At 37.7% G+C, this 24,431-nt stretch overlaps 1 protein-coding gene across 3 annotated transcripts in view; it reads left to right on the plus strand.

Moving 5' to 3' along the window:
• Positions 1 to 24,431, plus strand: part of LOC126268196 (PHD finger protein rhinoceros) — a 199,618-nt gene that overhangs the window by 165,490 nt on the left and 9,697 nt on the right. For all 3 annotated transcript variants that reach the window (XM_049973814.1, XM_049973813.1, XM_049973815.1), the window contains exon 18: positions 877 to 1,476. In XM_049973814.1, coding sequence (XP_049829771.1) covers positions 877 to 1,476 — 600 coding nt within the window. The remainder of the gene's footprint in view (positions 1 to 876; positions 1,477 to 24,431) is intronic.

A 24,431-nucleotide genomic window follows, 5' to 3' on the forward strand; every position in this document is an offset into this window, starting at 1 on the left:
CTTCTGCTGCCAAGATACATTGCGCATAAGGACTACAAAGATAAGATACAAGAAATTAGGGCTCATACGGGAGCATATAGATAGCCGTTTTTCCCTTGCTTTATTTGCATGTGGAACAGGAAAGAAAATGACTAGTAGTGGTACAGCATACCCTCTGCCATGCAATGTACGGTGGCTTGTGGAGTATCTATGTAGATGTACACAGTGCAGTCATCTGGAATTGGAAATTGTCATCTACTCTTTGTAGGTTTCTTAAATCCTCTCTGAGATGTAAATAAGAGCTCTACTTCTTAAAGATCCTTCAAATAAAGAAATCAACCTTGTGATGACTCGGTGAACATTCAGTGTTGTTTGAGCATCTTGATCAGTTCAGCTGAATTAATTTTGTTGTATAAAACTTTGGTCTAGGATTATTCTAAAGATTTTTTTCTCTCTATCTTTGTTATGGCACTAAGCAGTTATTTGGACAAACTTGTAACTTTGAACATGCATTTTACATTTGTTCTCTGTTTTTATTTCATCCATGAATTATGTTAAACATGCTGTTACACAGAGAAGAACGTCACATATGAGAAACTTTCAAATAACATCTGCAATACATTAAAACTGTGTAGGCCTTCTTTCTCATAGAAATAAGTTGTAATTTTGTACAGCAGGAAAGACAGATCTATTAATGTGAATTCCTTTCATCTCACTTATTTCCAACTATGGTTAAAAAAAAAAAAAAAACCTGGTTTTCTAGCCAAAAGTATGTGACATGAATTTTTTATTCATTTTCTTTTTATTGTTTCGTGAATTAGTCTCTTAAATATAAAATCCAGTAAGTTCTTTATTTTCATTTCATTTGTCTTATTGTGTTTTCTGGTGTTGTTGCAGGACTCGAGCATTGCTGCCAGCTGCAACACAATCCACCATAAACTGGCCGGCACTGTGTTTGATCTAGAGTTTGACGATGAGAGTGGTCCGACAGAGGGTGTGGAAAACCTGCGTGACATGCGTGAGAGGCGCCGCTCGTCAGACCATGCTCCTAGTTCGTGTACTACAGGTAGTGGAGTATCACACCATGAACGGACTACACCTGCACTTACACCTACACCTGCAGCACCTCCGCCCCCACCACCAGACCGCAATGTGGTTGCTCCTTTGTTGCCTGGACCTGTAGATATGCGTACCTACAGCTCTTCATACGAAGATCGGTCAACTTTCCGTGACAATCTCTTGGGTGCCTTTGCATCAGAACCATCTACAGCTGTACCTCATGTGGCAGCCGATTTTGATGAAGAAGTTGAGAACGCATCATTTCATTCAGCACTGTCTGCAAGCCGTACGCCTGCTCCAACACCAAGGCCTTCTGCTGGTACAGTTGCCACCACTGAATCTGGGAGCACTGGAGATACAACTGTGGGTGGTGGCAGCGATACTTCCAGACCATCTGCTCTCTCTGATTCACGCAATCAGCTGAAGGTCAAGATCAAGGTGAGCAAATTATTCCTCAGAAAGGCTTACATGTCAACACAAGTATTTATGTTCCTTTCTAGTAATTATTTTTTTCTTTCAATATTTGGAAATCTTCCCTTTGTGGTGGAAAATGTCATTTGATTCCAAAAAAAAGATAAATGCCATTGAAAATGGTTTCTACTTAAAATACATGTTACATTTCTAAGGACTATATTGATAATTTATATGACTCCTATCCAAGTGTACTTCAGCTATACAAGGGGAATGCAGACTCCACTGACAAAATTTCGAAGATTGTGAAGAGATATTTTTTGAATATTTTGGTCTCCAATGTAATAAGGTAATTACGATTTATTAGTTTATTTTTGTGTAAAAGCCCCCATGCAGTCTCCTCTACCGAGCCAGGTGGTGCAGTGGTTAGCACACTGAACTCACATTTGGGAGGACGATGGTTCAAACCCGTGTCCGGTCATTCTGATTTAGGTTTTCTGTGTTTACCTAAATCGCTTCAGGCAAATACCGGGATGGTTCCTTTGAAAGAGCATGGCCAACTTCTTTCCCCAACCTTGCATAATTTGATGGGACCGACAACCTCACTGTTGCGTCCTCTCCTCCAAATTAACCAACCAACCGATCAAGTAGTCTCCTCTCATCCCTATCCCAAACAGAATTTGCCTTTCATCCCCATATTTCTCATCTTACTAGAAGACTGGTTTGATGCAGCTCCCCATACTCCTCTAGCCTGTGCAAGCCTCTTTATCTCCATATAGCTACTGCAACCTACATCCTTCTGAATCTGCTTACTGTATTCATCTCTTGTTTTTCCTCTGTGATTTTTACCTCTCACACTTCCCTCCAGTACTAAATTGGTGATCTTTTGATGTTTCAGAATGTGTCATATCAATTGATCTCTTCTTTTAGTCAATCTGTGCCACGAATTTCTTGTTTTCCCAATACTGTTCAGTACCTCCTCATTAGTTACATGATCTGCCCATCTAATCTTCAGCATTCTTCTGTAGCACCACATTTTTAAATCTTCTGTTCTTTTCTTGTCTGAACTGTTCATCATCCGTGTTTTACTTCCATTCATGGGTACACCCCACACACTTACCACATTCGTGTTTGATATATCTTGCAGGGTAAAATACATTAAAAAAGACCAAGCTGCAAGATTAGTTCTTCATATTTATTTTAGTTGTTTCAGAGATTACAAATTATCCAATAGAGAAGGCAGATAGTATAATTATCCTGTGTTCTTAGGATCCTTTACAACCACATCCTTGTAAAAGAAAAAGAGCAAAAAAAATTTTGATGGCCAATATTATACCTAAAAGGTAATCTTTTCTTGTGGCTGTACTGTATGTATATTAATTTAAACCATTAACTTTTCATATTTGTGTGTTCGCACTATTTAGCAGAGATGTTGGTATTGACTGATTACATCACTTGACATGAGCTCTGATTGGCTGACAAAAGCTCCCTGAGCAGTTCAGTCTCTTTGAAAGCTGCTGTGCTGTGTGGAATTTGTATGTATTCTTTTGTAATACAAAAATACATGAGCCATGGACCTTGCCATTGGTGGGGAGGCTTGCGTGCCTCAGCGATACAGATGGCCGTACCGTAGGTGCAACCACAACGGAGGGGTATCTGTTGAGAGGCCAGACAAACATGTGGTTCCTGAAGAGGGGCAGCAGCCTTTTCAGTAGTTGAGGGGCAACAGTTTGGATGATTGACTGATCTGGCCTTGTAACATTAACCAAAACGGCCTTGCTGTGCTGGTACTGTGAACGGCTGAAAGCAAGGGGAAACTACAGCCGTAATTTTTCCCGAGGACATGCAGCTTTACTGTATGATTAAATGATGATGGCGTCCTCTTGGGTAAAATATTCCGGAGGTAAAATAGTCCCCCATTCGGATCTCCGGGCGGGGACTACTCAGGAGGACGTCATTATCAGGAGAAAGAAAACTGGCGTTCTACGGATCGGAGCGTGGAATGTCAGATCCCTTAATTGGGAAGGTAGGTTAGAAAATTTAAAAAGGGAAATGGATAGGTTAAAGTTAGATATGGTGGGAATTAGTGAAGTTAGGTGGCAGGAGGAACAAGACTTCTGGTCAGGTGAATACAGGGTTATAAATACAAAATCAAATAGGGGTAATGCAGGAGAAGGTTTAATAATGAATTAAAAAAATAGGAATGTGGCTAAGCTACTACAAACAGCATAGTGAACGCATTATTGTGACCAAGATAGACACAAAGCCCATGCCTACTACAGTAGTACAAGTTTATATGCCAACTAGCTCTGCAGATGATGAAGAAATTGATGAAATGTATGATGAGATAAAAGAAATTATTCAGGTAGTGAAGGGAGCCGAAAATTTAATAGTCATGAGTGACTGGAATTCATCAGTAGGAAAAGGGAGAGAAGGAAACACAGTGGGTGAATATGGATTGGGGCTAAGAAATGAAAGAGGAAGCCATCTGGTAGAATTTTGCACAGAGCATAACTTAATCATAGCTAACACTTGGTTCAAGAATCATAAAAGAAGGTTGTTTACATGGAAGAATCCTGGAGATACTAAAAGGTATCAGTTGTTGTTGTTGTGGTCTTCAGTCCTGAGACTGGTTTGATGCAGCTCTCCATGCTAACCTATCCTGTCCAAGCTTCTTCATCTCCCAGAACCCACTGTAACCCACATCCTTCAGAATCTGCTTAGTGTAGTCATCTCTTGGTCTCCCTCTGCGATTTTTACCCTCTACGCTGCCCTCCAATACTAAATTGGTGATCCCTTGATGCCTCAGAACATGTCCTACCAACCGATCCCTTCTTCTGGTCAAGTTGTGCCACAAACTTCTCTTCTCCCCAATCCTATTCAATACCTCCTCATTAGTTACGTGATCTATCCACCTTATCTTCAGTATTCTTCTGTAGCACCACATTTCGAAAGCTTCTATTCTCTTCTTGTCCAAACTAGTTATCGTCCATGTTTCACTTCCATACATGGCTACACTCCAAACAAATACTTTCAGAAACGACTTCCTGATACATAAATCTATATTCGATGTTAACAAATTTCTCTTCTTCAGAAACGCTTTCCTTGTCATTGCCAGTCTACATTTTATATCCTCTCTACTTCGACCATCATCAGTTATTTTACTTCCTAAATAGCAAAACTCCTTTACTACTTTAAGTGTCTCATTTCCTAATCTAATTACCTCAGCATCACCCAACTTAATTCAACTACATTCCATTATCCTCGTTTTGCTTTTGTTGATGTTCATCTTATATCCTCCTTTCAAGACACTGTCCATTCCGTTCAACTGCTCTTCCAGGTCCTTTGCCGTCTCTGACAGAATTACAATGTCATCGCCGAACCTCAAAGCTTTTACTTCTTCTCCATGAATTTTAATACCTACTCCGAATTTTTCTTTTGTTTCCTTTACTGCTTGCTCAATATACAGATTGAATGACATCGGGGAGAGGCTACAACCCTGAAGCTTTAGAAATGTGGTGCTACAGAAGAATACTGAAGATAAGGTGGATAGATCACGTAACTAATGAGGAGGTATTGAATAGGATTGGGGAGAAGAGGAGTTTGTGGCACAACTTGACTAGAAGAAGGGATCGGTTGGTAGGACATGTTTTGAGGCATCAAGGGATCACAAATTTAGCATTGGAGGGCAGTGTGGAGGATAAAAATCGTAGAGGGAGACCAAGAGATGAATACACTAAGCAGATTCAGAAGGATGTAGGTTGCAGTAGGTACTGGGAGATGAAGAAGCTAGCACAGGACAGAGTAGCATGGAGAGCTGCATCAAACCAGTCTCAGGAATGAAGACAACAACAACAACAACACAAAAACACATTCGTGAATGTTTTTTTAAAATCATGTACGAGGTGTGTTCAAAAAGTAAGGTGACTTTAAATTTGTATGAAAAAATATTTATTTATTCATCAGTATTCATGGTGTCCCCTTCAAAGTAATCCCCTCAGATACAATACACTTGCGCAAATGCTTCTTTCAATTCTTGAAGCACTTCTCATAAGCACTTTTTGTTACAACGTTGAGTACTTACAATGATGTAGTTTTTATTTCCTAAGTCGGTGAAAATCGTTGTTATTTCATAGTCTCTTCAGTTTTGGGAACACGAAAAAGTCACAGGGGGCCAAATCCAGCAAATATGATGGCTGAGGCATGATTGTCATGTTGTTTTTGGCCAAAAAATCTCCAACAAGCAACAATGAATGAGCAGGTGTATTGTCGTGATGCAAAAGCCATGAATTGTTTTTCCAAAATTCCGGACATTTTTTGCGTATTGCTTCTTGCAAATGGCGCATAATGTCAAGGTGATACTCCTTATTGACCGTATGACCTTGAGGCAAAAATTCATGATGCACTATGCCACAGTAATTGAAAAAAAAAAAACAGTGAGCAAAACTGTGACATTTGATCGAACTTGACATAATTTTACTTCCATTGGGATGATTGGGCTTTGGTTTCGGCGTCATAACCGTAAGCACACAATTATGACCCTTTTGAGCAAAGCAGGATGATCATTGACATCATTCAAGGGCTTCTGAGTGCTCCTCATATGCTACTTCTTCTGAGCTAAATTGAGAAGTTTTGGAATAAACTTCGTTCACACACATCTCATGCCAAAATACCTGAAAAATTGCATGTCACGAGCCAACTGATATGCTAACACCCTCAGCAACTTCTCTTGCAGTAATTCAACAATTTTCCAAAGCAATTTTCTTGTGCGGGGGCATCCAGAACAAGATTTGTCATTGGCCTCTCCTCAGCCATCTTAAAATATCTTGTACCACTTGTAAATTCCCCCCCCCCCCCCTCCTTCCCTCCCTCTCTCTCTCTCTCTCTCTCTCTCTCTCTCTCTCTCTCTCTCACTCTCACTCTCACTCACTTAGAGCAGACTCACTGTTTGCCGCTGTCAACATTTCAAGTGTTTTAGAGTACTTGATTCTCATTTTTCACACAAAGTTTGATGCAAATTCTTTGTTCCAGTTTTTTTATAATAATTGAAAATTGACTAGCACACTAAAACACATCTAACTATTCTATCTGTCAAAAACAAACTAAGTATGCTGTACACTTGAAACTGTGAACATATGTTCAGGGCATGTGTGTCAACATAACAAAAAAAAAAAAAGTTCGATAATCAAATGTATGTTGCTCGCACAATTTGAAGAGTTACCTTACTTTTTGAACAGCCCTCGTATCTGTCTTCCATTAGTTCATCATATTGGTTATTTCTTATGTATTGGAAACCAGCAAAGACCATCCTTGTTCTGTCCACCATCCATTCACGTAGCTATGTATTCTGCCCAATTCTATTTCATTTTTCATATAAAATCTGTATATCATTGCTTTAAGTCAAAACTAGTAATACACACTGACTGACAGCACACTTAGTCTTCAAAACTAGTTAGTTACCGAAAGTCCACCTGTACCCTTTTCTTTATTTCTTTTGTTGTGCATCCAATCATGACGTCAACTGCCCTAAATTGAAAAACCGAATATTGTAGTTATACTTCTTGATGTTCTGTGAAATTATATTTATTTGTTCATGAACAGGTTTTTGGCTACATAGACTATTTCCAAGTGACATCTGTGTATCAAAAACACAGATAAGGTTACATATGACTTGTACAGATATTATTTATACAAAAATATGACATAGATTGTTTGCTTAAGGAATTATTCTATTTTTTACATTATGCAGAAATAATCACATTAACTAAACTTTGCCGTGGCCATGGGAGTTTGTTATGTTTGCGAATGTGCGTACTATTGTACTATTGATGGAAAAAGAACAAGTGTTTAAAAGCTAGTGTGAATGCTTTCCCTCACCCCCTCTCCTGTCCCCCCCCCCCCTCCCCTCCCCCCTACACAAATCGATCCACTATAAGTGAGAAGTGCCTTTTCCTTTTTTTCCGTGTTGCTTCACCAGAAAATTTTTGTTATTGTTATAGAAAACCAAAAGTTTTATGTATGGAAATACATTTAACAACTAGTGAAAAATGGAGTTGAGTTTGCAATTTTAATATAGCATTTCCAACTAAAACTCAGTTTAACGGAGGGGAACAAAGTAATTTAGTATGATTGTTTAATACTTAGCTGTCATATGTTTGTTGACTCTCAGTAGGATAATCTTTCTGCTTTTCTTAACAGAATACAAAACTTCACATTACACATATGTGAGTGGATATCTGTTAAAAGATGATCATCAAAGATTTAATCTTTCTTTGTTAATCTCCAGCTTCTTTTGTGTGCTCCAGGTAACCTAATTGACATAGCTCTTCCTTACAGGAAAAAAAAACACAGACTTTTATAGGGTGATTGCATATATTTTTACACACACACCATTGTGTCGAGGGTTGCAATTTGTCTTTACTTTTGAATGCTGCTGTCGTAATAAAATGCAGATATTCAGTTGCAAGACTTTAACTTTTTTGTGAGGTTATTTGAAATATTTCCTGCAGTGGGATGATACACCAGTTTTGTTAGTACTAACTGGTTTCTGTTGGCCAAGCATAGAAGTGGTGCAATTTTACACATTTTTCATAGTATTTTATCAATCACAACTATAAAATTTCAGCCGGCCGCAGTGGTCTCGGGGTTCTAGGCGCGCAGTCTCGAACCGTGCGTCTGCTACAGTCGCACGTTCAAATCCTGCCTCGGGCATGGATGTGTGTGATGTCCTTAGGTTAGTTAGGTTTAAATAGTTCTAAGTTCTAGGGGACTAATGACCACAGCAGTTGAGTCCCATAGTGCTCCGAGCCATTTTATAAAATTTCAGATAGTGTGGACTTAGAAATGAATCCATGTAATTAGCCTATCAGACTGAATATAATATGTGTTCTGAAACTGAAAATCTGATTTGCACACATTTGAGTAGCAATGTCTATGTCATGTAATTCTGCTGGATTTACTTTGGATTTATGCAAAAGATCCTCTAATATATTTGTAGACTCATCAGTAGGAATGTTTTTAAAAAAGCTTGTGATGTTAAACAATACTAGTTCAAAATTGAATGGGATTTGTATATCTTTAATACCACTACAAGACCTATGGAATTTGTGCTCCTTAATACTTATTAACAATACCAAACTTAAATTTAAAATATTTTCCATTTTAATGATATAATCTTGCTCTCCCACTAGAAACAGAGCTAGAATACACCAAATTTGGGTCTAATTTTTTTAAAGTCTGTATAAAATTTGTAAAAAATGTAGACCACTAGCTTGGTATCTAAGCTACTCAAATATGTGTAAAACAGATTTCCTGTTTCAGAACTTGTTTTAGAATCAGTCTGAGGGCCTAGCTGTGGTCTTTTCTCATAGTCCCACACCATCTGAAATTTTCATGGACAAATTTGAACAAGTTTTCTCACTGAAATAACCACAGAATATCAAAATCAATTACTGGTTCAGATATGTGGATGATGTGCTGTATTTGTGGACAGATAGCACGTATCCCTATTTTTCTCAGTGTTTCAAACATCTTGCACCATTTTACAATATCAGACACTTTCCTAGGTCAACAAATCCTGTGGGTATCTTGATTTTTCTTCAGTCTTGCTTCACTCATCAACTGCAGTATCAGAACTGTCTCTCTGGTGCATTTACCTTTCCTAAACCAAAACTGATCATCATCTAACATCCTCAACTTTTCTTTCCAATCTTCTGTATATTATTCTTGTCAGCAACGTGACTGCAGGAGCTGTTAAGCTAATTGTGTGGTAATCTCTCACTTGCTGGCTCATGCTGTCTTCAGAATTGTGTGAATGGTATTTTCCGAAAGTCTGATGCTGTATTGCCAGTCTCATACATTCTACACAACGATATGAATGATTGTTTTGTTGCCACTCCCCCCCCCCCCCCCCCCCCAATGAATTTAGAAATTCTGGTGGAATGTTATCTATCCCCTCCGTTTCATCTTATTTTATGTCTTTCAAAGCACGTCTAAATTCTAATTTTAGTACGGGATACCATATCTCTTCCCTATCGGCTCCTGCTACTGCTTCTATCATGTCATCAGGTAAGTCCTCCCCCTCTTAGAGGCCCTCAATGTACTCTTTCCACCTGTCTGCTCTCTCTTCTGCATTTAACAGTGGAATTTCCACTGCACTTTTCATGCTTTTTGTTTCACTGAATATTGTTTTGACTTTTCTGTGTGCTGAATTAGTATGCATTCCTGAATTTCTCTGAACATTTTTGTACTTCCTTCTTTTGTCAATCGGCTGAAATATTTCTTCTTTTATCAGTGGTTTCTTCACAGTTACCTTTGTTGCACCTACATTTTTCCCACCAAATTCTGCTGTTGCTCTTCTTAGAGTTGCCCATTCCTTATCAACACAACTGCCTACTGAGCTATTAATTATCGCAGTATCTATAGCCTCAGAGAACTTCAAGTGTCTCTCTTTATTCTGTGGTACTTCTGTATCCCACTTCTTTGCACATTGATTCTTCCTGGTCAGTCTCTCAAACTTCAGCCTGCTCTTCAACATAACCAAATTGTGATCTGAGTCTATATCTGCCCTGGGTATGCCTTACAATCCAATAACGAATTTCAGAATGTCTGCTGACTATGTGTAAGCTAAATGAAGTCTCTCTGTATCTCCTGGCCTTTACCAAGTATACCTCTTCCTCTTGTGATTCTTGAACAGAGTATTCACTATTACTATCTGAAATTTATGGCACAACTCATTCGTCCTCTTTTTTTCATTCCTACTGCTAAGCCCAGTAATCCCAAACCCCATGACTATTAGATTTTCATTTCCCTTCACGTACTGAATTACCTGTTAAGTATTCCCATACACTTTCTCTGTCTCTTCATGTTCTGTTTACGATGTTGGCATGTATAACTGAAATATTATTGTCAGTGTTCGTTTGTTGTTAACAACCCTTTCACTGAACTGTTCACAGTAACTCACTCTCTGTCCTACCTTCCTATTCATAACAAATCTTACTCCCATTATACAATTTTTTGCTGCTTTTGATATTACCCTACACTCATCTGACCAGAAATCCTTGTCTTCTTTCCATTTCACTTCACCAACTTCCACTACATCTAGATTGGGCTTTTCCTTCTCGGTTTTCTAGCTCCCTTACCACATTCAAACTCCTGACATTTCATGCCCTGACCTGTAGAACATGATAGTTTTGTTGGTTATTCAGTCTTTTTCTCATGGTCATCTCCCCCTCGGCAGTCCCTACCCAGAGACCCAAATGGGGGACTAGTCTGGAATCTTTTGCCAGTGGAGAGGTCATCATGGCACTTCGTCGGTTACAGGTCAAAGGTCTATGAATAAATGTTATGTGTCTTTTAATGCAGTGGTTTCCGTTGCCTTCTGCCATGTCATACCGTTGATAATTGCTGGTTCTGTCGCCTTTTAGGGGCAGTTTCCCACCCTGACAAAAGAGTGTCCTGAGCCTTTGTCCGTTCCTCCGACCTCTTTGGCAAGACTGTTGACAGAATGTGGGTGACTTCTTGCAATGGAAGTGTTTGGCCCCCATTGCTGATGATTTTTATTCAGAATTTAAGCAGTGGTGGGTTTTGAAGCTGGGACCAGGATGTTTTGATTACTTATCAAAGATCCTGCCACTACACCACAATACAGTATTACAGACTGTCAAACATATAATTGCTAGTAATGGCTGCAGCTCTGCTCTGATTGATGATAAACTACAAAAAAAGAAAATCTGTACACTGTCCAATAGAAACGAGTCAGTAGTTACAAAAACTGGTGCATCATCCAATTTTTGGCACCATTTCAGATAACCTTGCAAAAGAGTTAAAATCTCACGACTATAAACATGCATTTTATAGTAACAACAGGGTATCAAAATTTTATTCGACATTAAAGACAATTTGCAACCCTTGATGCAGAGTTGTGTGTGTAAAATCATATGAGTAAGCCAGATGCAAAAGCCGTTAACTGCATGATAAGCGAAACAGGGATAACCGTGAAAAACTTATCCCATCCAAACTATTAAAGTTAAAAGTCTTTTATAAAAATAATTATTTATTCAGTGTCAATGGCTAAAATTTATGAACAAGTTTCAGTTTTTTTTTTTTTTAATTATTGTTTATTATTTTGAAATGACGGCTATATTTGTTCCAAGCCGCAGGCGTTTTTTTTGTATTTGCAAGCATCTACATTTTTACAATTATTTCAGTAGTGGATTGTCCTAAGCCTTTCAGATAAAATGCATTTGGTTCAACACACTCTAGGGTGCAAATGAACATCATTATCACTTAGCTGAATGTATTTTTTAATACTTTTTAATAGTTCAAAGTTATGAGCCCCAAATTTTAAAAACTCAATTTTTGAACAGTAGTTGGATGTGATCTTACACTTCAGTAAGTTGTGTAATGGGGTACAAAACAATGAAAAGATCGAATGCCTTTAATCTTCTGACAAGTGTTGTACCTTTCCTTCTAGACACTGTCATAGACTTCTTGTATTTCCTCACATTGTACAAAAGCGTAGGTAATTCCTTGTTTTTTACAGAATTGAAACATTTCTTGAGGTGTTATGATGTGATTATCATTGGTCCGCTGCAGACTTGCTTTTTTAACAGCTCGCTTTTGTAACAGCTCGCTTTGTTGTACCCCCGACACCATCACAAGCATTCTTCCCATGGCATGAACTGAAAAAATGCCATTCTACATCAAACTGTGGATCATTAGTTTATCTTCATCTTTATAATAGAATACAAATGGATGAACTGTGGCCTGTTTGTTTACCCAGTGGTGCCCTTGCACTTCAGCTTGAACAACAGAGGAATAATTTTCCGAAAACTCGGCAAGAACTGAGCATTCATCAGCTGCCAAGGTTTGCTTTTTGTCTTTCAAAAATTTACTTTGAGATTTTGCAATAAATGATGCATTTTCAGATTTTCAAGGTTAGCCACCAACTCTTCAAAAAACTCTTCTCGTGACTTTATGACTGTCACCATTTCAGTTCTGTCTTGTGTCACCCATTGTTTGTATTTATATTGTCAGGCATCAAATCATCTTCTTTGGATTCTTGAAACATGTCAAGTAAGGCTTGTTTGCCTGGCCAATCTTCACATTTTCCCTTGATCGTACAATTTTAACTGTCAATATTGCATACCATAACACCCAGAATGTCTTTATAGTCAACTCTAAGATTGGCCCCATCTACCATAAACTTTACTTTCTGATGGTACAAACAAACACAAACATTATGGGTGCCAGATGCCCCTGCAACAATACACCATCTTGGTCTCAACTCGCAAAATTTTGATCTTCCAATTTTAATGTCAGGATTTTCTTTTTTAAATTCAGCAAGTAGTTCATTTAAATTACACAATATTAATCTTTTTTGTCTTTGAATCATATAACCATTTTCTTTCACAGAAACAGTCTTTTTTTACCAGACATCAAATGGCTGTTATTGTCATCATCGTAATACTTAATAACTTTATTGATTGTGTTTTCATCTACCAAATTTGATGAACTTTTCTTTTCTAATGCTGGTAAAATTCCCTGTTCGTTTACTAACTGCCTTGTTAACTTAACAAGACATCCTGACACATTAAATTCATCGCTAACTATTGCTCGACTCCAAGAATTGGGCAGTAAACTGATATTCTTAATTTTATTCTCTTTGTTTGAAGTACTGCATTTAGTTTTTCTATCAAATCATTATATTTGGTTGGTGAAGTTTTAGAACTTCCATCTGTTTTAGTACAAATTGTATTTTGAAATGAAACTTCGGAATTCTCTTTGACTGTAGCTGCCACTTTCTCAATTTGTGTATTGGAGGCACTTGGTCTTTTATCTTGACTTAGTTTTCTAATTTTACTAGCAGGCAATATAACCAGGATAATGGTTACTGATAAGTCACAAAATTCTGTATCTGAGGTATCACTATCCTATTCTCTTGTGAATTACAAATATCTTAGAATAACATGTTGAACACAAATTATTTCTCTGGTATGAGATTGACAAAAGGGCTTTTATTTTTAGAATAATGATCAAATGTTATTTCTTGCAAACCTTTGTTATGGGTTTCTTATGTTTCCCAAAAGGGTCCGTGCAAGACTGACCAAAAAGGTGATGAATTCTTTTTAAATATTTCATCTCATGGTACTTGCATGTTGATTTGACCTCTGGGCCAACTCATAAGTAAAACAACACTTTTTCTTCTTCACTGTAATCTTTGATTAAAGTAATGTCTTTAGTATACACTCTGCACACACTTTTATGACATGCTTCATTAATAATAACATCAACAGAACACTGAGACACCATTTTTCAACTGCACAATTCAAGAACTTCTAACTAAATAAGTGTGAGTAGGCAATTGTGGATGTAAGGGGGATGACAAAAATCAGTCTTGGATAGGCTTGCGGGTGCAATTGTTAGCATTCAGAAACAATTACCACAGCACTGTTTCAACAAATAATCATTAGCTAGCGTAATGTGGTGTGTTACATTATGCAATTGGTATACTTTATTTGATTAGCCTATATTATTCACTTCTAAAGTCACCTTCTTGTTATACTTGGTTAAAATGCCTGGATTTTGGAAAATTATGTACCTCCACAATCTGCAAATAATTTCGTTGAGTTCCATTTGTATTCCTTTCCATCCATCTTTCAATATTTATAGTGAAACGCCATCCTGTCCAGGTGCCCTCATGACTTTCACAGTGTCAATTTTCATTGTTGACTGGCACAATTTTTTCTCTGTTGTAGATTACTCTAACATCAAATTTCATGTCTTCCCAACATAAATATTATTTTTGTAATACTTTCATTGTTTTAAATTGTTTCTCATAACAAAAGTTAATTGTACTTTCCCCCAAAAAGACATTTTCAATTTTTTCTGTAATTCATCATATTCTTATTGACACTTGCTTAAAACCCTTGCTTTCACTTTAATTCCTTAAAACACTTGCTATCTCTTTGGAAGTTGCCATGCTCCTTCACAGATCATCTTTTATATTTATTTTTTTGTATCAGAAACAACATTCACTATTAGTATAAATACCTTCATTAAGTAATTGCCCCTTTCGTGTATGTTGCTCACTTTATTTAATCTACTATATCTTCATATTCCTAATTAAATTCTCTAAATCTACATTTCTCACCTTTTGTCAAATGAGTTTGAAAATCTTAAGTTATCCACGATTGTAACATTCTGTATAATTTTTTTACTGTTCAGTAAAACAGAATTTGACTTTTAGTTTTATTTGACACTTGGTAGTGTCTCTTTTTGTACTTTTGTACTATAATCAAAGGGGATGTGCCACCATTTATCAGTATCTTTTGCGCTTTGTAGATGTCTTTGTCCTCATAATAATGAACTTGTTGTTGTTTAGACTTGAATGAGTGCTGTGGAAAATCTTTTGTTTATTTTAAAACCATATCAGGCTGTTTTTCTATTATTGCATGGATATCTATAAAATGTTTTTAATTTTCTTATTTAAAGATTCTACTAATGTATGATTTCCATCACTTCTGCTCTATTACTCGCCGTTTACTCTCTGGTGAACTGTCTATTAGTTTTTCTACTTTTGTACTAAAATATGTCTCCTATCTGCATTGTTCCTCTTTGATAAAATAGATGTCCTAATTTTATTTTATTTACCTTTCATTTGTTCACCTCATTCTGATATCTGGATATATCCCATTTGACGGTAGTTGATTCTCATCTAACACCAGTGTCCCATCTTCAGCATTTAGCTTTTGCATTTATTATGCCTCCAAAAAAAAGTGCTAGCAGCAGTTAGATTTCTGAGATATAATGTGTATTGCTACTTCATGTTGTAAGGTCTGGGTGAAAAAGTAACCTGAGGTGCTCCATAGCCCAAAGGCATTTCCTGAGGTCTCTGCGTTAACTACTTCTAATGTATTTCACCCACACTGAGGTGCCAATGACTCACACATGACCGAATGAGGTGTTGCAGTGGTTAGCACAATGGACTCACATTCGAGATGATGACAGTTCAAACCCATGTCCGGGCATCCTAATTTAAGTTTTCCATGATTTCCCTAAATTGCTGTAGGCAGATGCCAGAATGGTTCCTTTCAAAGGGCGTGGCCAACTTCCTTCCCTAATCCAGTGAGACCAATGACCTCGCTGTTTGGTCCCCTCCCTCAAATTGACCAACTCACACATGATGGTAAAGCTTCTGACAACATTTATCATGGTATCCTAGCATATTATTTATCAAAGACAATCATGAGATACATCCTCAAGTCAGCATTATCATGGGACAGTCAGTAAATTTTTGTATGTTCTTTGAAGCATTCAAGGCAGAAGAGTCAGACATTGAATTGCCATATTGTCTGCAGTCCAAGTTGGTGAGCAGCCCATCTATTGTGTTCAGAATAGGGTTGTCAATCATTATGATTATCTTATTCCCATAGTCAGTCTCTTTTATCTCCACTAAGATGTAGTTAAGTGCTCTCCTACAAACTCTTAGCAGCATCACATTTTGTACTTTTAATAAAAGTAATCAAATTAGAGCAGGATACCTCAGTGCCTCCATACTATTATTGAATACCACTCTAATTATTACTTTCATCCATCTTACAATTTACTTTGTAAATAATTTAGGAGTTAAGGTGACCAGTCGCCAAATAGCAGGATTGGGTTGTTGATAGGCGCACACAAGAGAGTTAGAGAGTGTACACAGAAAGAAACAAAAAAACACGCACACACTTAAATTATTAGTTACATTCACCAGAGCTTTCCTATGTATCTACAATTGACTTTATGGCCCAGCTTAAGTCGATTCTATTTTTCAGTTAATCAGAATCTGTAGAGCATAAAGTCACAATTGCATTACAAACTTTATCTTCAGCATTGCAACAAAATCTCTTCACACAGAACATAAGTGTCACAGCATCCCATGAATAATCCATTTTCTACAGAAAACCCCAAGAAATCTTAAAAGTCTCTATATTCACCTTCTACAAATAATCTTTTACAGCTACTCACTTGAATTTATAATAGACTTGAAGACTTACTAGTGTTATTCAGCTATTTTCCTGTAGTCAGCTTGTCAAAAAAGAAATTATCTTATTGCATACCCATGAATCAAGTAACTTTTTTTGTCATAAAGCATAATGCGTAAGATGTGCACCCATGCCTGGCAAATAATGGATGAGGATCTAAATAATCCATTATAATAATTAGGTAACTAGTATCACCGACCTCATTTGCTCAATGCTGTTACACATTTTCCCCATAGCGACTTCTTTGTGTATGCACATGGCATTATATCAGATACATAAAAGGATACCCGTATTGTTCTAGAATTTGATAATTATGCCCCCAAAGTCATCCAAACTCGGAAAAGCATGCACCAGTTTCATTGCTCTTAACATTTTATTTTTTAGGAGATATGATCCCCTAAGCAGCTGCTTTAGTTGCGTTAACAAATATTGAAAAAGTATAGGATCTCAACTTTCACAGCTTGAAATAAGTATTCACAGAAGATCATAGAATTCACAGTCTTTGTCACATTTCATTTTATTCGCACATATAGTCAGTTTTAGCTTTACAGCCATCATAAGGTCAACAAAAGGCAATGAATAAGAAGATATTTTAGAATTCGTGAAATGTGAACATGAAACTGTCACATATTATTTAAATAGCATGCACATTGTTAGTTAAGATGTAGGAAATTTTTGGTTCAGAAAAGATGTAACATTATAAGTAAAAAAGATACTAGGAAAGATATTTCCAGATGCGAAAATTTTTTATAGATTGCCTGTAATTCATTAAATCTCAAACAATCAACTCCAACATTTATTTTACGGTACTGAAAGTTTTTTAAAGTTTCACTTATTTTTTGTAGTTTTTATTGCATCTACAGTAAATACCAGAGCATTAACTGAAGCTAAGCAATTCTAAGGACCTACTAATTGCAGTGCAAGAACAACAACTATTTCTGCTACCACTACCGCTACCATTACTCAATAATAATGTGGAATATTCATGGTTGTAAGAGAGGATGTAAGCAAGATAAAGACATATTCTGTAGCAGATTAAAACTATATTAGAGGAAGTTTGAAACCCCAGATATACTGTATATTCTGATTCCATATTTCTCATACTTTTCTTGTTCTACTGCGGATGATATTACCGATTCAAAGTGCTGTTTTTGTAAGTTAAAGGACATGGATATCATACACAAAAGTATGCCTTTAATTTGCTACTTCAGTGATATTTCATTACAGTATGCGCACATTCTCCCCCTCTCAATTTATATGCATATATATGTACTTTACAAGGCACTTGCAGCACGAGACAGAGCGTAAAGTGCCTCAGTTGTTGCCATAGTCTGTCTTTTTCCCTTCATGTTGTGTGGACAGAGGGGAAAAATGATTTTCTGTGCAATTCCATAAATACCTTAATCTCTCTTACCTTATTCTTATGATCCCTGTGAGATCAACAAGATGGAGGCAGCAGAATTGGTGCATAATCTACCTTGAATACTGGTTCTCTAAATTTATTCAACATGTTTCATAACAACAGTGTAGTCTTTTTTCCAACAATAAATTTTCACTGAGCATGCCTGTTACAGCTATACAGACTTTTATACTCCTATATCGAATGTCTCCAAATTCATTTGATATCTACCGTCATATAGGGTGTTTCAAAAATGACCGGTATATTTGAAACAGCAATAAAAACTAAACAAGCAGCGATAGAAATACACCGTTTGTTACAATATGCTTGGGACAACAGTACATTTTCAGGCGGCCAAACTTTCGAAATTACAGTAGTTACAATTTTCAACAACAGATGGCGCTGCAAGTGATGTGAAAGATATAGAAGACAACGCAGTCTGTGGGTGCGCCATTCTGTACGTCGTCTTTCTGCTGTAAGCATGTGCTGTTCACAACGTGCAAGTGTGCTGTGGACAACATGGTTTATTCCTTAGAACAGAGGATTTTTCTGGTGTTGGAATTCCACCGCCTAGAAAACAGTGTTGTTGCAACAAGACGAAGTTTTCATCGGAGGTTTAATGTAACCAAAGGACCGAAAAGCGATACAATAAAGGATCTGTTTGAAAAATTTCAACGGACTGGGAACGTGACAGATGAATGTGCTGGAAAGGTAGGGCGACTGCGTACGGAAACCACAGAGGGCAACGCGGAGCTAGTGCAGCAGGTGATCCAACAGCGGCCTCGGGTTTCCGTTCGCCGTGTTGCAGCTGCGGTCCAAATGACACCAACGTCCACATATCGTCTCATGCACCAGAGTTTACACCTCTATCCATACAAAATTCAAACGCGGCAAACCCTTCACGCCGCTACCATTGCTGCACGAGAGACATTTGCTAACGATATAGTGCACAGGATTGATGACGGCGATATGCATGTGGGCAGCATTTGGTTTACTGACGAAGCTTATTTTTACCTGGACGGCTTTGTCAACAAACAGAACTGGCGCATATGGGGAACCGAAAAGCCCCATGTTGCAGTCCCATCGTCCCTGCATCCTCAAAAAGTACTGGTCTGGGCCACCATTTCTTCCAAAGGAATCATTTACCCATTTTTCAGATCCTAAACGATTACTGCATCATGCTATCTGGACATTCTTCATGAATTTGTGGCGGTACAAACTGCCTTAGACGACACTGCGAACACCTCGTGGTTTATGCAAGATGGTGCCGGGCCCCATCGCACGGCCGACGCCTTTAATTTCCTGAATGAATATTTCGATGATTGTGTGATTGCTTTGGGCTATCCGAAACATACAGGAGGCGGCGTGGATTGGCCTCCCTATTCGCCAGACATGAACCCCTGTGACTTCTTTCTGTGGGGACACTTGAAAGACCAGGTGTACCGCCAGAATCCAGAAACAATTGAACAGCTGAAGCAGTACATCTCATCTGCATGTGAAACCATTCCGCCAGACACGTTGTCAAAGGTTTCAGGTAATTTCATTCAGAGACTATGCCATATTATTGCTACGCATGTTGGATATGTGGAAAATATTGTACTATAGAGTTTCCCAGACCGCAGCGCCATCTGTTGTTAACAATTGTAACTACCGTAATTTCGAAAGTTTGTGTGCCTGAAAATGTACTGTTGTCCCAAGCATATTGCAACAAACGGTGTATTTCTATCGCTGCTCGTTTAGTTTGTATTGCCGTTTCAAATATACCGGTCATTTTTGAAACACCCTGTACATACTTTGTAGGAATTCAGCTATAGTCTTAGATCTCTATAGTGTCTTACCGCATGTCAAAAATGTGTCCTTAATTTTAATTAGGAAAAAAGTTATATTAATTTTTTTGAAACAGATTAAATTTTCCCATTCGTAAAAAGCTTCACACTTATCATGTCAACATCTCAAAACTAGCCCGCTAAAGCAGTACTTCTTTATATAAAATATAACTATCTCACTCGGCAAAAAATCTTTTAAAATATTCATACTGCATTGCATTAATGGCATTGTGTCAGTATTTAAGTCATAACAAGAATGAAGTGTAAAGTCTCTATCTCCTACAAAAGTTATGTAACAATTTTGAAATTTATGGATAGCATCACTCTCAGTGGTATATCTATGCACACCAAAAAATCTTTTCTTAGTTTTAATTAGGACCGGTGTTACATTGGTTGTTGAAATAAAAGAAATTTTCGCATCTGGAAAGCACCATTCGTATCATCCCATATCTCAAAAACTATTACGCACATGAAATAACATCTTGGTATCTTCATAGAGTGAAATAGATTTAAAACACAGTCTAACTTAAGACAAGGAGGTAATGGGAGATGGCTGAACAGTATTCCTCAATTGCACAATAGGAAAGAAAAATTATTGGGGTTCATCTCGTTTGGGTTGTCAGAGGTCTTGTTTGAAGTAAATAGCAGCAGACAATTAGAAATGAAACCTTTTGAATTTCCAATATGTGCTGCACTTATTCTTCTTCCTCTGCCAATCAGAGCTGTCATATTGTCACTGATGATACCTTCTGTTCAGCTTCTTTTTAAACTGTGTCCCGCATTCACCCACATTTCACCAAGCCAAACGATATCATCAAAATTCGTCCCTACTAATGCTCTAACTAAGCGGAATCACCAGGCTGCAATATCTTGGTGCTCCATTAATAACTTATGCCCATAAATAGAGTTATAGCAGAATCCTAACATTTTCACAACTCGTAACATGGGTGATTTACTACCCTGAAACAGATCAGCTGCTACAATGTAGCACATTACTTTTTGAATGTCAGATAACCCATCCTTGAAAAATATGCATATATCTGACAATGAAATGCATCTTTCTGAAAAAACTCAATATTTATGACCCCCTTCTCGAGGCCCCTCATCTTCCCAAGTGTCTCCAATTCAGATGGTTCATCTGATTTTTCTTTCACAAATTTCTTGTTGCAGATTCCTATCATTGATCGTTCTTTGACTTGTAGGGCAGATGGAGTTCGCTCCTCCATTTCTTCGAAAGGAAGTAGAGGCGCTCCTGACTCAGTTACTGACTGTGTCCTTTTTGTTGTTACTTTATAAGTAGACCTATAATTTTTGCCTGTAAAAAGGTACAGTATTTAAGATGTAAAAGGTTCTAAAGCAGGTGCCAATTCTAATGGTAGATATTTTTTTCTGAGAGAGAGAGACTGATTGTGTTTGTATTCACTCAGGTAATATTTGAGAATAGAAAACGAATGTTCTGTGTCAATGAACAGAAAAGATTCTTTTCCCTCCCCACCCCCTCCCCTTCATTCAGTATTCTTGTTCATTTCTACAGCAGAAGTTATGCTAAGCTTTAGTTGAGTTTCTGTTTTCTAATACGTTGAGGTACTTCCTACATGTCTGTCAAGAAGGACATAGTCTCTTTCCTTTCACAGTCTTGTCCAGTTTGAGCTTCTGCTCAGTCTCCAGTGAACTTACCACCACCAATCCCTTAAACTCTAATGTTCCTTCGTTTGATACATTATGTGATGGTTTTGGGAAGGCAGAGCCTGTGGCATGTACGACAAGACAGACACCGCTTTGTGATACAGCGGCTCTAGACATTGGTTGCAATTGGACATTGAGATAAATTCAATGCTAACAAGTGAAAATTTGTGCTGTACCAGGACTCGATACTGGATTTCCTGCTTTAAGCGAGTGATCGCCTTAACATTATTGGCCATTGGGACACACTTCCCATCCGACCCAAATTCTCGGCTTGTCACAAGCTGCCCTGTCACAACATTACCCCTGTGCTTGCAGTTTTGGTCGAGTCGAGTCTCACAAGAGTTTGGACACGGTGTACATCCACACTGAAATTAATGTGAGCCATACATGTGCAACTTTCTGTTATTACCTCTGTTTCTCTCGACTGAAAGCTTATTTTGTGACAGTCTTTTTGTTGCGACTGTCTGCGACTCAGCATCTCTGCTATATGGTGAGTAGCAACTGTCCATTTCATAATATTCATACATATTACTATATACATGTGTGGTATCTCTTCTGTCGGACATGTCTGAGCAATGGGGTTAATGGACAGTGTACGCTATTAGTGTAAGTCAAGTATTTTCGTTGGATGGGAAGAGTGTCGGATGGCCTAGGCGGTTAAGGTGACCACTCGCACAAAGCGGGAAAACCAGATTCAGTCTAGGTCCAGCACAAATTTTCGCTTGTCAGTGTTGAATTTATTTCAATGCACAGTTGTGGTCACTGTCTTAATTTCTCTTAAAATAATTTTTATGTCTCTCCACAGCCTGAGTCTTCTCATATATTGTGGAGAGTTTTTTTTCTCTTAAGCAGTTGTATTAAATACTCCAGTGACTTTTTCCTGAATGGTGCCTCCATCAGAGCCATACTGAGTATCTTTAAACGTGAACATTTTTCAAATTTATGTTTAGTTCAGGTTTTAGGAAAAGACATGCACAGAGCCATGTTTTGAAATTATCTTTTATTTCTTTATTAGACAGTGCCACAGGTTACCCCAAAGTTGTAACACAACACAGACAGCATACTAATATACATAAATTCAACTGACGATGGAAATTTAATGCTTTGAAACACTTTGTGGAAATAAATTATACAGTAACTGGTAACAGTAAACTCGTTCTTTCATTTGATTCAATAGTGAGTGTTTTGACATTGGCCTGTTGTGAATTAAAGATATATGTTGTGCCATAAATGAAATCTGTACCTCTTCGCTTTCAAAACGAACATCATACACCCATATAATATTGAAGCACATGTGAGTCTGTATCTCAAATGGAATGCATTAGAGTAGGGAAAGTGTGGAGTCCAAATGTACCATAGATTTGGGGCTTCAAACTTCCTCCAGTATAGTTTTTCACTGCAGCAGAATATATGTCTTTATCAGTAAAACTAAGAAAACTGAAATATGAAGAAACTTTCATCATCATAAAATACCTGTAGAGCTCATGGCAATGAGAACTTGACAGTAGTTGCAACAAAAGTGACTTGATACATCAGAACACACCGAGCGAGGTGGCGCAGTGGTTAGTACACTGGACTCGCATTCGGGAGGACGACGGTTCAATCCTGCATATGGCCATCCTGATTTAGGTTTTCCGTGATTACCTTAAATAGCTCCAGGCAAATGCCGGGATGGTTCCTTTGAAAGGGCACGGCCGACTCCCTTCCCCGTCCTCCCCTAAACCAATGAGACCGATGACCTTGCAGTTGGGTCTCTTCCCCCAAAACAACCCAACCCATCAGAACACAACTAGGTACAATGGCATGTAAACTGTCCAGTAGATACTTGGAATCTTAGAATGGTCCGTAAGCATAGTGGTCTGTTTGTATGGCCGGCTATATTAACCGGCTACAGTTTAGGTGGCTTTTCACTTGTTCAAGCCTCCTGTGACATACATAAGTTCATAACGTCCTTCACACAACACACTGGACCATGTCCAAACTTAAAAAAAAGTTTCAAAAGCAGCAGTTCAGTGCTACTATCTAGTTGTTGTTTTTGTAACTGGAGTGACTAAAACAGGAGACCACCAAAGGATGGATTTTGTCCAGAAGTAAAATGAGTACTGCAAAAGTGATTATGAGCTAAACGAATGTATAATGAACCCAAGCCACAAAACATAGTGAGAAGGGCTACACATAAATAAAATATCCGTAGATGAATTGGATTCACCAAATATGAGATGGTCCTCATGAATGGGCAGAGGAGGTGCGGTGTACTGTTGATCAACGGCAAACTCTCATTTGATCTAATTAATACTTCTTCATGGTATGGAAGTTCTGGCTGAAATTACATAATTTAGGAGTAAAGATAATAACTCCCCAAACACTATTAGGCGTTGATTCGTCAACCAGGGGATTCGTCTGAAAGCTAACAAAGTTTTCATTCTTGTTTGTACCTGTTAATGACTCAACACTTCTGCTATTAAGTTATTGCCCATACCCCTAAATTATTTATAACTATTCTCACTTTGTTCTCGATGGAAAATCAACTGAATATGTGGAGAGTAGAGATTTCCAAAAAGTAACTTAACTAGACTATCTGCCATATCCATAATAAAGAATAGCTAGGACTGATCTTTTATCAGGATAACAATCTTGTAATATTGACAGTCATGTGATTGCATTTTAGGATCTGGTCATCACATAGAGTTACAGTGATGTTTCAGGTAATGCCAGCATTCAGACTTCGTACTTAAGAAAATTCCTTGAACCTAAACCATTCTTGTAGTTTGTAGGGTCTAATTATTATTTACTAAACGTGTTTGGTTAGATTCTGCATTTTCACTGTCATTAGATCTCAGTATAATACTGCCCCTGTGGCCAGGGTACAGCTTCACTCTCATACCATCCTCATGTGGCATTATTGAGCACTTAAATAATTTATTTACCAAGAGAGGTATAACATTCCACTCTCCACCATTCAAAGCTAAAATCTATCAACTTCTCTTAGTGGTAAATGAACCTACTGCTACCAGTTATCTTGCTGTTTGTGGAATCACGAAGTCC

Source organism: Schistocerca gregaria, chromosome 4, assembly GCF_023897955.1.
Source record: "Schistocerca gregaria isolate iqSchGreg1 chromosome 4, iqSchGreg1.2, whole genome shotgun sequence".
In the NCBI taxonomy this organism is placed as follows: domain Eukaryota; kingdom Metazoa; phylum Arthropoda; class Insecta; order Orthoptera; family Acrididae; genus Schistocerca; species Schistocerca gregaria.